Source organism: Periplaneta americana, chromosome 17, assembly GCF_040183065.1.
Source record: "Periplaneta americana isolate PAMFEO1 chromosome 17, P.americana_PAMFEO1_priV1, whole genome shotgun sequence".
Lineage (NCBI taxonomy): Eukaryota > Metazoa > Arthropoda > Insecta > Blattodea > Blattidae > Periplaneta > Periplaneta americana.
In genome coordinates this window covers 93691855-93707407 of record NC_091133.1, presented here as the reverse complement: position 1 = coordinate 93707407, position 15553 = coordinate 93691855, and the positions used below count along the sequence as shown (strand labels likewise).

The following is a 15553-nucleotide window of genomic DNA, read 5'->3' as shown; positions in this document are numbered from 1 at the left end:
TTTGTGTTGTAAGGAGGAACTATATATGAGTAACAAATTCCCTTCAGCAGTATCTACATGCAACCTATTATGAACGAAACATTCATGCCATGTTATTTTCTGCCATTTGAGATTTTAATTAGACGCGCACTATCTGACGCAACCTTGATCTTGGTGACGGCCTCCTCGACCATGTGCTTCTTGAGGCGCTTGCGTCGCTTGCGCCCCCCCTCCTCGTCCACCTCGACTGAGCCCAGGAAGTGCAGCCTGAACACGGTGCCTGCCAGCCCCCCGCTACTGCTCCCGTTCCCGTTGGGGGGCTCTTCTTCCTCCTCTTCTTCACCACTCGGGGGCAGTGGCGGTGACTCCATGGGCCAGCCTGCAGGGCACCCTGCCACATGGTGGCCACTGCCACCCACCATCGCCAGGGCTCCAGGGTCCTGCAAACCTCCCACACACTCGAGCCTGCCCACCAGCAACCAACCAGCAGCCCAGGTTCCATCAGGATAAGGGAGATAGCTAAGGTTCCAGGATGAATAGGATAGCAGCCGCATACAATCAACATTGGTAATCTGGCATGAGATATATAGGCTAGTTACTTGCTTCACAGGAATCTTCAGCATCAGAATTTTGAAGGAAACTTACGAACAATCACTCTCTGTTTTAAAACACACAGGGAATAAGATAGATAATAATATCAGACTTAAATTGCAAACCTAATTTAGAGAAGAATTCATTTCAGCCAAGTGAATCTTAATTATTTAAATTTTGGGGTATCCACTACGAAAATCTGTATAGTTCCATCTTCCTTGACTGGAAATTCCTCTCTTCATGAAATGAAGTTCATACTCAAAACTACCGGAAATTCCTCAACTCTCATATGAAATTAAATTGTCGCCAAAATGATGATCTGAGTAAAATCAAAATAAAACAGCAGCAAATTTCTGGGATGATGTTAAACATAATATAGATAATACACAACAATGTAAAATATGTAGGACAATAATATATTATAATTTCAGTCTGCACAAAATGATCAATGTAAAGTGTCTATAAATACATCTTAATTGCTTCTTCTTTTGGTTAACGAAAATCTTACTTCTTTCTTTATGGTCCTGTGAAGAAAATGGAATGCTTACTGAGTTCTCAAACAATAATAATGGACTGTTTATGGAGTACCCAATAGTAATATTATTATCATTATCATCATCATCATCATCATCATTATTATTATTATTATTATTATTATTATTATTATTATTATTATTATTATTATTATTATTATTATTATTATTATTAAACAACAACTAGACCCAATGATTATGTTCTAGTTTAGACTTCAAAATAAGCAACTTCACTCCTAAATTGATGCTACCACAGTCTAGTATATACAGTCGCGAAGCTCAATACGTAGTAAATATGCAAACATTAGATAGTTGCTCACCACTAGGATCGCTAATATCGCCTCATTACAGGCAATGCAAACTAGAACCATCACAGTCTATTGTTTCTAGCACCCTCAAAACTCAAGCTTCGTGACTGTATATAGTAGACTGTGATGCTACTGTATGCGTGTTCAGTAAAGAATAAATAACTTACCGATACAACATTGTTATACTCTATATACGTACTGTATTATAATATACTTCACTTCTTTATATCCAGGCTGTACAAACATATATTGCTTAGATACTGTTTTCGTAAAATAGTCAGTAATAATGTTTATTTCAATATTATTTTTGGATTTTAGAATGTTTTCCACCACTTTTACGCAATTAACCCACTCTGCTTATGTACAGCTCATAGAACCTTTCAATTTTACATTGTAAATAACAAACTAGTTTCATGAATGAAAAAAAAAAGTAGATGATGAAGGGAATGAGAGAATTATAGGAATAATAGTATCGCACAACCTACAGCAACTCAAATAGTTGAACATTAGGATTCTATTGTATGAGGATGCAATACACATCCAACTCAACTATGCTTTAAAAAACTGACAAGAGTAGTTGAAGAATTTCGGCACATTAATATTGAATTTATTTTGTCCACAAACTTTAATCCTTTCAGTAAGATATGTAGTCATTAGAAATTACCTACAAGCGTCAAATTCTGACAATGTCTAAATAATAATATTCGAGATATTTCGATGCAGTAGTATGAATATTATTATGCTACAAATCTTAAGCCCATAAGTGACCTATGTCGATAAGAAACTAATACAGTGCAGAGTTTCAAGAATTTCATATACTTCTGTGGATACCTGAAAATATATTTTTTATCGTTACTATAAACTCTACATGTACTAATATGTGGAACAAAGTAGAATTCTGACTCATTCAGGCCTTTGGTTGTTATAATATTCTTACATAAAGAAAACTGAAACATCACTGCTAAACATTGTGCTTGTATTGTCTATGATATAAGATAGGTATGGCACATATGATATCTTTCAAAATATCAAAATGCATGTTACTGTATAATATGAAAAACCTGTTAGTAAACTTCAAATGACTGCTTTTAACACACACAGGATTTATCAACTGACCACAAAGTGCAACTGTAATACCCATAAACAAATTCAAGCTTTGCATCATATTGTTTCTACTAAGACACTGTTCTACTCAATATTATCTGACAGATCATTTTAAAAAATTTCAATATCACATACCACAGTGTTAAAAAAAACTCAAATAATTGATCAACAAAATAAAATCTTTATTATAATTCTTTTATGAATTTGGTAAAATTATGCAAAAATTAAGTAGATTGTAATGTACATCAGAAGAATATGTAAAAGCAAAAGAGCAGGTTGAGTTCCAGCTCTGATTCAGTTTCAGTGTTCTGTATTTGAATAACATTAGTAGGAGCCAGAAATGAGTTAATCTCATTTCTCAGAGATACGACTAGACACCAATTTCACCAAGTTGCACTGCAGTCACAAGATGAGAGAGGTAGGGTACCAGTGGTTGGCTGCTGCTTTCCGTGGGCAACATTGTATCATCTGTCGTCTCTGTCACGCCTTGACAGCGTGCCACACCTTCTCAACTCGACGAAGACCCCTAGCAACTCCCTCTAGTTACGTCAAAGAACAACATTGCTTACATTATACAGTTTGACGTAACTTGAGAGGATTGCCCCACAGTGAACTATAGTGAAGTGCTCGTGAGAAGATAAAAACACTGACCATCTAAATGAAGCCGACAACCAAACTCAAGGGGTGGGCAGGGAGTGCGTGTACAACAGAAAACAGAAGAAGAAAGAAGAGATGGAGAGAAAACCTCAGGCCATCAGAACGTTGTAAATTCTTAAATTATTACTTAGGCTATGTGAGCAATGTACTCGTATTTTGTATTTACACCACAATTATTGTAGAGCTGTAAAGAACAACCCTGGCACGTTCTGGTGGCATGGAGTGAGACAGATGTGCGGCTCCAGGGAGACAGAGAGAGACAGACAGAGACGACAGATGAGACAACAATCGAGCTGGGAGTGCGGGACCCCAACTCTGTAGTCAGGTGCACGGGAGGACGAGCCCCCGACTTGGCAGGATTCGTTTATTTTATATCACTCAATTTGTTTACACAATATGGAGGACAAGAACACTGCGCAACCCACACAACACAGCGATATATCATCTGCTCGAACACTGTTGCTACACTGTGTTCATGCAACACTTGGCATCCACTCTGCTCAATAATGTTCTTACCACAGCATTTCAAACTTCCAACAAATGTTCAACAGTGAAAGTAACGCTGAATAGTGGTGCAACCTGAAGTAGTATCCCTCGGGGATTGATGGATACAATTCTTACTTAGCAAAGTATATTAATTGTGTTAAAAATTAAAGTGTAAGCAAATAAATGATAAATTATTTATGGCAAGACATATTGTGCGTATCCTTTCTACAAAATTCATTAAAGCCTATATAGTCAATCTTTGTCAAGCATGCTACCACGTTTTACTGTGGTAACATGTGGTTAATATCTTCTTACTGCTTCCTAGTTACAACATCTTAAGACTTTCAAGATGGTGAATCGTCGTGTTTGTAAAACCAATAATACAGTTCAATTAATCCTGCCAAGCCTGCAGCACACAGGCCTGCCCATTATGTATTTGATCGAGTGACAACAGGTGACAGACGTTGACGTGAAGGGGGACCACTGTGCACCTCACTACCCCCTGTGGGGTCCAAAACATAGAAGGTGCAAGCAACAAGCAACCAAGCGTGCAACATTACACTCACAAAACACTTCCTTACCTGATTACATTCTCACAAAAGTTACATAATGTTTAATAAATTATGCAAATATGTATGAAGTGCAATTCCATTAATACATTGATGTCCCTATACATGCAATACAAAATTTGGAAAATGCATACAGCAATTTTATGAAATAATAGTTCCAATAATTTCACGTAGTTTTTATTACTCCAAACAAAGCTGAATTTTAAACATAACCTAAAAAACACAAAATGAAGTTGTTACATCCACACTGTGAATGCAGAAAACATGTACTAAACCATAGCCATTCCTGGAGAAGGCCATGGAACCACCACCTCAGTTTCAGGAAACTTGTCAAGAAAAAAAAAAAAAAAAAACAGTAACATTCACACTAATAATAAAAAAAAAAAACTACAGTTCTTCATAATTCCTAAACTCTTGTAAAATGTCAGTACAATGTGAACAAAAATCAGAACAGCTCAAGAACTTGTACTGTTTTCATTATGTTTTGAAGTAAGCAGGTTCCAAATATTCTACTATAGAAATGCACTTCTTTTGATAACACAGGGTTGCAAAATTAAATTCTGGTTCAAGGCTTTTAATATCGAGGATTGATTTTGATTAATTGCTGGCTTCTATTGAAGGATCTGAAGTCAGATTTTGCCTATCACATATGAAAAAATATGTATAATGTTTTGAAGAATTGCCATATTTATAGCTTCATTCATGCAATATTAACACATTTAAATACATAAATCAAGACGTAATCTTTGAAAATATCTACAGCCTACAGTAAATACAATCAAACAGTGCTATCTTGATCATATTCACAATTTAGGTTCAACTCATTCCAAGTATCGTGCAAACACTTAATTTTTCAATACTGCTTCTTCTTCATCTGGAAGTTCTGTCTTCGAGATTGTAATCTACGTTGCAGCTCCACATTGTTTCTTTTCATAGACCAACAGCAGTCAGCCATCATCACTTCATCCCATCTGCCTTGATAACGCTTTTCTATTTCAATCATGTCTTGATGAACTGTTTCTCCATATTCTTCACTGTAATCTCCAAGACAATCAGTAAGGGAAGGAGTCAAGATGACTATGAAGGAAATGGATTTTAATATTCATACTGCATTCTAAATTGTTCATAGCTACCAACATATTTTCTACAATGTTTTTGAAAATTGGGTGTTTCACAGTCAACTGTGTTCAATCATTTTACGATAGATTATATCGACTGCAGTATAAGATTATGCGTGAAATTTAAATATAGCGAACAAAGAATTACATAAAACTGTCAGTGTTTGATGAAAACGGATTTCATTTTTGCAGAGAGCATGAAAAAGTCATTCAAAATTACCGTTCGTCAAGAGCCAATACATGGCAACCCTGTGTAATCAGTTACCGGTACTTAAAGAAAAATAATTTTAATACTAAAACAGAAAAAATATGAGTGCATAAAGTGTTAACTAGATGAGTACACCGAAGACACCAGACATCGTACTTCCCTGTGTCATGGGACTGGAAGAAAATTCTTTCACAGTATTTGATTGTCCAACAAAAGCTAGGTCAAACTTAATTGATCATATTATACTACACACAGCAAAGTTATTTTTCACGGTGGTCTTTTATTCAAATACTCTCCTTCGAAGTTGATACACTTATCTGCCATTCTGCTAATATATGTGCGAGATTGTCTTTAGACACTAATTTCTGAACGTCTTCCAATCCTTCATAATAGCTTCTGTTTATTTTAAATGTTCTTTTCCATGTTTGGGAAAAGAAAAAAGTCGTGTGAATACAAGAATGGACAGTATGGTGAGAGATGATTTACATTTTCATTTTGTCATATGTGCTACTACAATGTCCGTCAGATATACAAACAGTAGTATGGCGTATGAATACGACATAGCTCATATAAAGATGTTTTTGTTCAATGTAGTCTTCCAGAGTCTTTACCATAGACACATATTTTCTTGTAGCTGTGTGATGATGATGATCAAAGAATGATCTTATTATGACTCTTCCAGCTACTTCATAACTTTGGTTTTCATTGGTATGTGACGATGGACTTCTACAAAAACAACTCTGCTGCTGTCTGTCATCAGGGTACAGTGATGTCACCATGCTTTAGCACCAGCAATGATAGACTTCAGGTACTCATCATTATCTGTGCTTTCAATTCGTCATATAGTTGAGGCACTCACTTTGTATATGATTCAAGTTTAGATGTTCCAACAATGTCGTGGATATTTTCTACCCATGTCACTATACTTCAGGCTACCTCTCTGATAGTAATATACATGTATTCGCGCACAATAGAGCTACATTTCCAATCACTGTTTTAATACAGAACTGCCGGGCCCTCTGTTTTACTTTTCAAAGGACTCCTATTTTTCACAAAATTCACTGCATAACCATATGCTATTCTACACATGACAGAACCGTAAGCACGATTTTTCTAACCACAGTCAAAATCTTATGCAGATTCCTCAGTTGTAATGTACTGGTATTTATATTTCGTACATTGTATGTGCCTAACAGATAGGTGTGTTTTAAAAATAATACAGTGACAAGAGTGCATATGCATTAAGTTAGTTCAAATGTGCAAGTGTTTCAATCATAACATTCTCGTTATGTGCAAATCTAATCTTTCAGGTAAAGCTTCCTGTAAAGCAGATTTGAATAATTTCAAGGGAAAAATTGTTCCGGGGCCGGGTATCAATCCCGGGACCTCTGGTTGAACGTACCAGCGCTCTGCCAACTGAGCTACCCAGGAACTCTACCCGACACCATCTCAACTTTTCCCTTTATATCCACACAATTCGCGTGGGCTGACGAAACACCAGAGACCCACATCGAGTGCACAGAAACTCTGTGTGACTTTAAATTGTGGTTTCCCTTGAAATTATTCAAATCTGCTTTACAGGAAGCTTTACCTGAAAGATTAGATTTGCATAATATATACGTCACTGTGCACGTTAACAGAAAACCACAATTTCAAGTCACACAGAGTTTGTGTGCACTCGATGTGGGTCTCTGGCGTTTCGTCAGCCCACGCGAGTTGTGTGGATATAAAGGGAAAAGTTGAGACGGTGTCGGGTGGAGTTCCCGGGTAGCTCAGTTGGCAGAGCGCTGGTACGTTCAACCAGAGGTCCCGGGATCGATACCCGGCCCCGGAACAATTTTTCCCTTGAAATTATTCATTCTCGTTATGGGTAGAAAAAAAAATCGTATCTCTTATATTATTCACTATAAGCACGTCCACGTTTTTAGGAAATTAATGATTGGCAAAGTTTAAAAGAAAATTAACTTATTTCACATTAGCTTGTGAATTGTCTTTCATAGGTTTTCTATTTAGCCACTGTGTACATACTGTACATGTAAATCACACATATTTTCTCAGTATGACTTATGAAGTAGCTACTAAACAATGATTTTTTTTTTCTAATGCCACCTAGATTGTCTTTCGACATTTCTGGTCTTCTCTCCTGGCAGTAGCTTAGGTGTAACCCACTTCTGAGGTTAAGGCACTTGGAAGGCAGAGTTACATTACCCGATGATATAATAGGATGATCATGACTATATGGAGCCAGAAAAGGTCTTACGTCTATACTTAACGTAAACTCCAAACCATGGACGAACACAGGAATAATTCCCTTCAAGGAAAAATTCCTGTGCTCGAACCAGGGGCCTTATGAACTCTTAGTGGACTTTTTTTTTATTATTTACTGTATGCGTGTTACGAAACATTACAGTTACAACAACACATATAGAGTGCATGTGTAAATAAGATGGCATTCTTATGAAAACTTTCAGCAAATTAATTTGGTGAGAAAACCGCTTGAAGCACTACAATCACTTCCATCAGTGGTAGGTGCAGTATTACCATCGTGAAGGCCTATTCTCCTACAAACGGCTATGGCTATATACATGTTCATCAAACTTTGTATGGTGCTCACAGAAAAGACGTATAGAAAGGACATCAGCAATTTCTGCTCTTTTTTTTTTTTCCATATGCTGGCTAATCTCTAAAGAAATTAAAAACCCACAACTGTCCCGAACCTGCTTCCAGATTTTTCCTCCATCAAAAGCAGAAGCAAAATGAAGAACAAATAAAACAAAGAAATCTAACCTTGATGCGGGACACAGCTTCCTCAGCCTGTGTCATGCGTGTTGTTTTAGTAGGCTGCCCCTCACAAACCAACTGTGTTGAACCCAAGTAGCGAGCACGAAATAGCACTCCTTCTATTAGAACTGCAGGTTCATGGATCATAACTGTAAGCAAAACAACATTCACACAACATTAATAACTAAAATTAGTTAGTACCTGTACGAAGTACCTTTCTCTGACTAAACAAGGAACAAGGTGAGTAGTGAGTAAAACTCAAGAGTCCACTTTTCTTCAAAATGTTGGTCGCATTTGACGTGCACCAACATTATACATGGAAATGGACATGAACTTTCGAGAAACTTTCGTCACGATACTTACCCTTGATTGTAAAGAAATCCCACTCTGCATTATTTACTTAAAATATACTCCTAAGTAACTATCACTGAACAAGAGATTCGCGATTGTAGACAATTCATTTGTCACCAAACTTTCATACATAATCTCACATACTTGGACACACTCTCAAAAGAAGTATGTACAACAGAATATGAACTCTAGTAATTAATGTTCCATTCAGAGACGTACTCAGAAAAGAGACATAGAGGTGGTCACATGCTCCTCCTTTACCAGAAATTCAAGGAGGCTTTTCATTTCGTCTCACAAGTGGTTTCAGTCTACAAATCACTAATAGAAATATAATGAATGCGGGAAATACAATTATTTCCTTTCTATGAAAGAAGTGGTCTTTCCACCCCCTCCACAAATAGAGAGACATATACTTCTCATAAATAGTCACTACACTAATTTACAAAGACACCAATATTAATTAGATTAATTATTTAATTGTTTTGTATTGTCTTAAGTTAATTGAATTTAAAATTGAAATCTAATACCCATGTACTTTTGTATTTTCTATATTTGTAAATATTATTACATGTGTTACACAACACAGAACTGCACTCATTGCATTCTTCACCTGACATAATTAGGAACATTAAATCCAGACGTTTGAGATGGGGGGCATGTAGCACGAATGGACGAATCCAGAAACGCATATAGAGTGTTAGTTGGGAGGGCAGAGGGAAAAAGACCTTTGGGGAGGCCGAGACATAGATGGGAAGATAATATTAAAATGGATTTGAGGGAGGTGGAATATGATGGTAGAGACTGGATTAATCTTGCTCAGGATAGGGACGAATGGCAGGCTTATGTGAGGGTGGCAATGAACCTCCGGGTTCCTTAAAAGCCAGTAAGTAAGTATTACATGCTGTCTGTATTTTACAATATATTAGTGTTATTGTGCTCAATGAACGCTCTTCAATTTTCTAAAATATTTTGTATAACTGAACTGAAATGCACCCGAGCACTAGCTTCTGCTCTTTCGGGCTGCAATGCCTAATGTAGCTGAAATCTAATGTATTAAATAAATAAGTTTGAAATTTGCTTTATTCTTCTGGTTCAAAACAAATAAGTTGGTTTCAAAACAAAATAAATTTAACGAAAAAATATTTCAAAGTGTTTTAGCCAGCTGGAAAATAAATAAAAAAATAACTTTCCAATTGGATTAAACAGAAACATTTATAAAATTTCAATTCATCCACATAAAATGGATGAAGCCAATACAGTCCTTTCACATTTTAGATTTTAATATCATGCCAAAAGATTTAAAATGGGGGGCGTTTCTGATGTAAAATACTTTTTTTTTTGTTGATTTTCTGAGAGCAAACTCAACTATAAATGCCGTCTATTATTGTGAGGCCTTGGACTGATTACTCACGTGCAATCTGTTGGAAGTGTTATACTCCTCACTGCAGGAAACCTACATCTGAACTTGGCTTCCCTCTATTTTGATTTTCATTAATACAGAAGTATTCTTATGTTTCATACACCTTGAAAGTTTAGATTGATTCAACATACATGTATATATGGGAGAAAGGAGGTTGTTCAGATAAATTTCCAGGTCTGGTAAATTAATAAAAAGAAGTCAATTTGCTTAGTGTCATCGAAAATGAGTTGTCATAGAACCCCAAGTGACAACACTTCATAGTAGCAGTGGACGATTACGTGAAGAAAGTCAATTGAAATCTTCACTGCTCTGGCAACATCTCACATTTTAATCCTTCAGTTTTCTTTGACATCACCAGAAGCAATGATAAAGACCAGTTCAAAATTTGCCACATGTTAGTCTTCAAACAAACATCTGGCTCTATTTCCAAACCATACAAGCTGACACTTCTCCACAAGCCTATCCAGAATTTCATTTCTGATTAAACATGTATCTGCTCATTGCAGATAACTGTCTTCATCTCTTGATTAGTCCATATCTCTAACATACGAAAGAAAAGCTCACATGCTGCAAATTTGAGTACTGAGCTGGGCCCATTTAGTTGCGCACATTCTCTATTTAAGGTGTTGCTGTACATGCACGAGAGTTCAAGACAGACCAACATAATTAACATCTGTAGAGAAAGGAACCTGCTAATTTATAGTACAACATTTGAAACTGAAAGTAAATTTGTCCCAAACTGAGAGTCTTATGGAATTGACTTACAGAACATTCTTCTAAAAATGACGTCGAGATGTACTCTAATAACTTCACGTTCTTACCAAATCTCATTACAAGCAAATTCTCAATTCAACAATATTATGATGCATGATCAAATGAAACCCGTTTGCCCCACCTCGTTATTTAATGTCCTTGATGTACGATCACATAGTATGTGATGTGACAGTTGCCTTATATAGGCAATCGAGAATAGATTGCTTCTACACACAGGAAGTATAGAAATGTCAGGTGCCTGTTAACATGGCTAATGTTATTCCAAATCTGACCAAACAAGAACTGTTACAGTAACTCCTGTTACAAGTAGAATAGCTGTATTTAATAAAGGAATTTGTAAGGGATTAAAAGAATAAATACCTATAAGTGTAACTGTTGGTGTATTAATTTCATCTATGGAAGGAAAAGGTGGGAGGCTCTGAGCCATCCAGCTGACAGCCCAGACTTGTCACCACGTGACTTTTATTTGTTCGGATACTTATAGAAATATCTAAAGGAGCGCAGATTCCATATAGACCATGAAATGAAGACTGCAGTGTTGAAATGGTTCAAGGAGCAGCCGAGATCTTTTTTCACTGATAGTATCAGATGCCTCCCTACACAACAGGATGCCTGTGGAGACTTCTAAGGAAGTACCATCCAATGCTTCCCACATAATGGAACATCTACGTGAATCCTACAGAAACTTTTAAGAAAAAACCTACAGCATTCATATATCTTTAGACATTGATATTTCTGTTACCTTTTGTGGATAAATTTATAAATCAGTTCGAACGGGTTTCATTTGATCACGTCTTGTAAAACTGGATACACACAATCTCAAAGACTGGCAGAATGGCAATTCTAATAATTATCTTTTTCTTCTCAGGTGGACGGGAATGAAATATGAATGTAACTTTGAACAAGGCATACCACTGGACTTCTGAAAATGAGTCCTCTCTCAAATAAGCATCCATTCTTATCAGCTGTTCATAAACTCAAATAAAGTCACTATCAGTGTATGTGTATTAATACTCATATCAATTACGTCATAGAGTGAGGTGTGGTCTTCAATGAAATCAGCAAGCAGTCCATTCACAATGATTTACGAGTCAAACGTTAATACATAACAGTGATGTAATATGATTTCATCCCAGTGCTAACATTTACAGTCAAAATAACCATTATTGGAGTATAGCGGCTAGTGTTTGCATGCTTAATGGATCCATTTTTTCAACAATGATAACTCAGAAATAATAATGACTCCATTTCTTGCCAATTTGACAGCTAGATACAAATAATCACTATTTATTTTATGCAGGATAGTACCACTGCGAACGTCGCCAATTACCTATTCAATGACAGCAATTCATTAAAATAAATGATCTGTAGTTGCATTGTGAATTGAAATTTATGATCTTGATATACCACCAATATGAATCCGTGTTATTTTTATCTGAGTAAATTCTTAACATTCCACTGGACTTCGGAAAACATATTTAATATATCTTAAGTGTGTGGAGAAGTAGACGATCATCACTCTTCGAACATCTACTGCAAATACTCATGACAGGTATATTATACACCTGCTAGATGGGGAACAAATTACAACTCAACAGCACACAGCTCATCAATATTGCAAAGTTTAACTGTGCAACAGGCTCTAGCCAATTGCGGGTAAAATGGAAGATTTATTATTATAATAATTCGAACTTATTCAACTCAGCTCATATTTTAACAAATATTAATAAGTATGAATTAGAGACAATTTTATGGTTCAACTACCAGTACCAGGTTAATTTGAAGAAAATTCTGACCATTAATTTGTTGCAGAAAATATCGTCATAATAATAATAATAATAATAATAATAATAATAATAATAATAATAATCATCATCATCATCATCATCATCACTTGGGCGCCCACGACAATGTGGGCTGATGGGCTGTAATAAACCACTTGGTCTAATTATAGCCTACAAGTTTGGAAGATGATAATGACAATGATATTGATATTATTATTATTATTATTATTATTATTATTACTACTACTACTGCGTGTTCAGTTCAAAGTGTGTCATGGCTCGCTGTATGCCGTCATGTGGCTAGCCGATGAGCCTAGAGAATTCAATCTTCCTACACTTCCGCAAAGGTTTATTACCTATGTGCCAGAGAAGTTGCCTGGCAAGTACGGCATTCATTCTGAAGAGTACTTACCGATACGTACAGTATTACCGGTAATGGCAGGAATGTGAACTGTTTGGAAACACGTACTGAGGTGAGTTTTTTTTCTTTATGAGGAGAGGGTTAAGATGATTACTTAGGTATTTGTTGACATTAACTTCAACGCTCAACATGGACACGGAGCATTTGATTTGTGTTGTAGAATGTTGCCATTACCGATGATAACAAATACCCTGCGTACGATTTGCTCGTGCAAAATATAGTTATGGTAGCACACAGACCGTACAGACCGCCATCTGTTGCTACGACGTTCAAGTTATACCGTATACATTCTCAAGTTCAGATTGAACGCCTTGAATAACAGGCAACTTCTCTGACATAAAAGCTGAAACTCGCTTCAAATCGCTGACTCACAACAGTGACGTCATGACACACTTTGAAATGAATACCCAGTATTATTATTACTATTATTATTATTTTGAAAAACACGCTAGTTGCACTGTGTTATAGTTTCTGAGTTAACATGTGGTAAATAGGACAAAAAATCTTTTTCACAATATCCATTAACTACATCATAGTAGTTACAGTTATGAACAAATTTCAAACTTTATTAGGTACGCTTATACGAGAAACACAAAAATTAGTTAACACTATGATGACCGGTACAAAACAGATTACCAGCGTTTTTCAACCTTTTTCAACATGTGAACAGTAGAGTTGTAATTTAAAATCCCGCAGCACGCTCATATAATATAAACCAGTGGTTCCTTACCAGGGGTAACTGTTTTTTCTTGAAACGTATAAGACACGATTTTTTAAAGGTTAGTTTATAGTGGCACTTGTGGTAGACAAGGTTAAAGTTGGGGTTTTTCTCGGGATTCTCCCATTTCCCAAAATTAGGCATCTAAATCATTCCATTATCCTTCCATAGTATTCCTTGGTTGGCGCATGGAGGGGACCTGCCTAAGTACGAGTGGGATTGCCTGCTAGGAACGTGGATATTCAGTGAACCTTGGTGTAGTCAGCCAGTATGGGTTTGGGAATGTACCTAGCTTGAATGTCAGTGCAATAGATCTAATAAGGTCGCAGTAATGGGTCATAGTGTCCCTTCCCTTAAACTGAAATTCAATTCAATTAAAAATAGGTACAGTGCAATATTCTAACTTCATTGATCTGGTAACCCTGATTGCGCATCAGTCATTCTTTTCTCTGCTGTTCTCACATATACTCTGTGTTTATACTGCATGTTCACTTGTGCAGCGTATGCTGAAAATTCATTCTTGTGGACTCACTTTTTTTTACTACTCTTTTCACTCCTATTTTTCCAATTTTTGCTACGACAACCTTTAATATTTTCATTTTCTTGTGGCACACCAACGGATCATTCATGGCACACTAGCACATCAATTGAAAATGACTGGGTTATACTATAAGCACTACATAAATGTTGTATGCATAACTCAATGAATGGAAATAGTCTATGAGCCCATGAATAGTATGTTTTTAAGGAAATTTTCAATCCACTTAGAAGATAAGACAGTTGATTAATCTCATATATTCTCTTAAAAGTTTACTAGTTTGAACAATAGTCTTTAAAAACAGAAATTTAGGCTATATTTTATTTATAATACCAATAGTTTCGAAACCACAAAGGTGTGATTGTAAATAAAATCCGCTGAAGATAATGCTACCAATGTACAGAGATTTTTCAATAAACGAGCAAAAATGTCTCCCTGCTTTTCCAGCTACTCGTAAACATTGATACAATCACTCTGACAACATCTCAGGGAAAGAGCAATAAAATTAACTTTCAGTTTTAGTTCTTTATTATACAAAATCCTCCTTGAGCAGCCTAATGGGTCTTCATCAGAACCTCAAGCCTACATGGCTGAATCAATAGATGGCACCACAGAGTTGAGTCATGACATACACAAAGAAAGTGGCCGTTCGAACTTCATCACGTACAAATAAAATTTGAGCTACAAATGTCTGTTTCAGACCCTTTAACACATGTTATTGTTCTGCCCAAGTCTAAATTAGAGCCTCTGGACCAAATTTTTCCTCTCTTGCGTTCCAGTAATACCTTAGTTGCATAGTACGATTTGAGGCGATGAGCTTACCATTTGTCCCTCTGGTTCTGTCGGAAAATAAGTTAAGTGTAACTAAATTTCATGTACGTACTGAAACCTCTGCCAAGGGATATCTATGTTCCGCATTGGAATGATGGATTAAATACATACATCACTGCTTGGGTCCTCTGGGTTTGTGATTTAAAATCTGTCTGGCTATGTTATGTGTGGATTGTTATTCTTTTCCAATTATCTCTATATTCCATAATTTTATCTTTAAGATTAAACATATCATTGCTGCACTTCCAAAATCCGCTATGTGCATTTAAACAGATTTTTCGGGAGAAAAAAAAACATCACTTTTAATTCACTCCATTTTCAAAACTACTTTCGGTATAATTTAATCATTTTTCATGTAATACCGAAAGTAATTTTGAAACTC

The 15553-nt window shown here is 36.1% G+C and overlaps 1 protein-coding gene across 11 annotated transcripts in view; it reads right to left on the bottom strand.

Annotated features, from left to right (window-relative positions):
• The window catches only part of LOC138692901 (uncharacterized), a 163226-nt gene that overhangs the window by 15657 nt on the left and 132016 nt on the right, over positions 1-15553 (bottom strand). For 7 of the 11 annotated variants that reach the window (XM_069816225.1, XM_069816231.1, XM_069816227.1 and 4 more), the window contains 2 exons: positions 8341-8483; positions 144-419 (listed from right to left, as the gene is read on the bottom strand). In XM_069816225.1, coding sequence (XP_069672326.1) covers positions 144-419; positions 8341-8483 — 419 coding nt within the window. The remainder of the gene's footprint in view (positions 1-143; positions 420-8340; positions 8484-15553) is intronic. The other 4 variants (XM_069816229.1, XM_069816234.1, XM_069816230.1 and 1 more) reach the window with 3 other exon arrangements.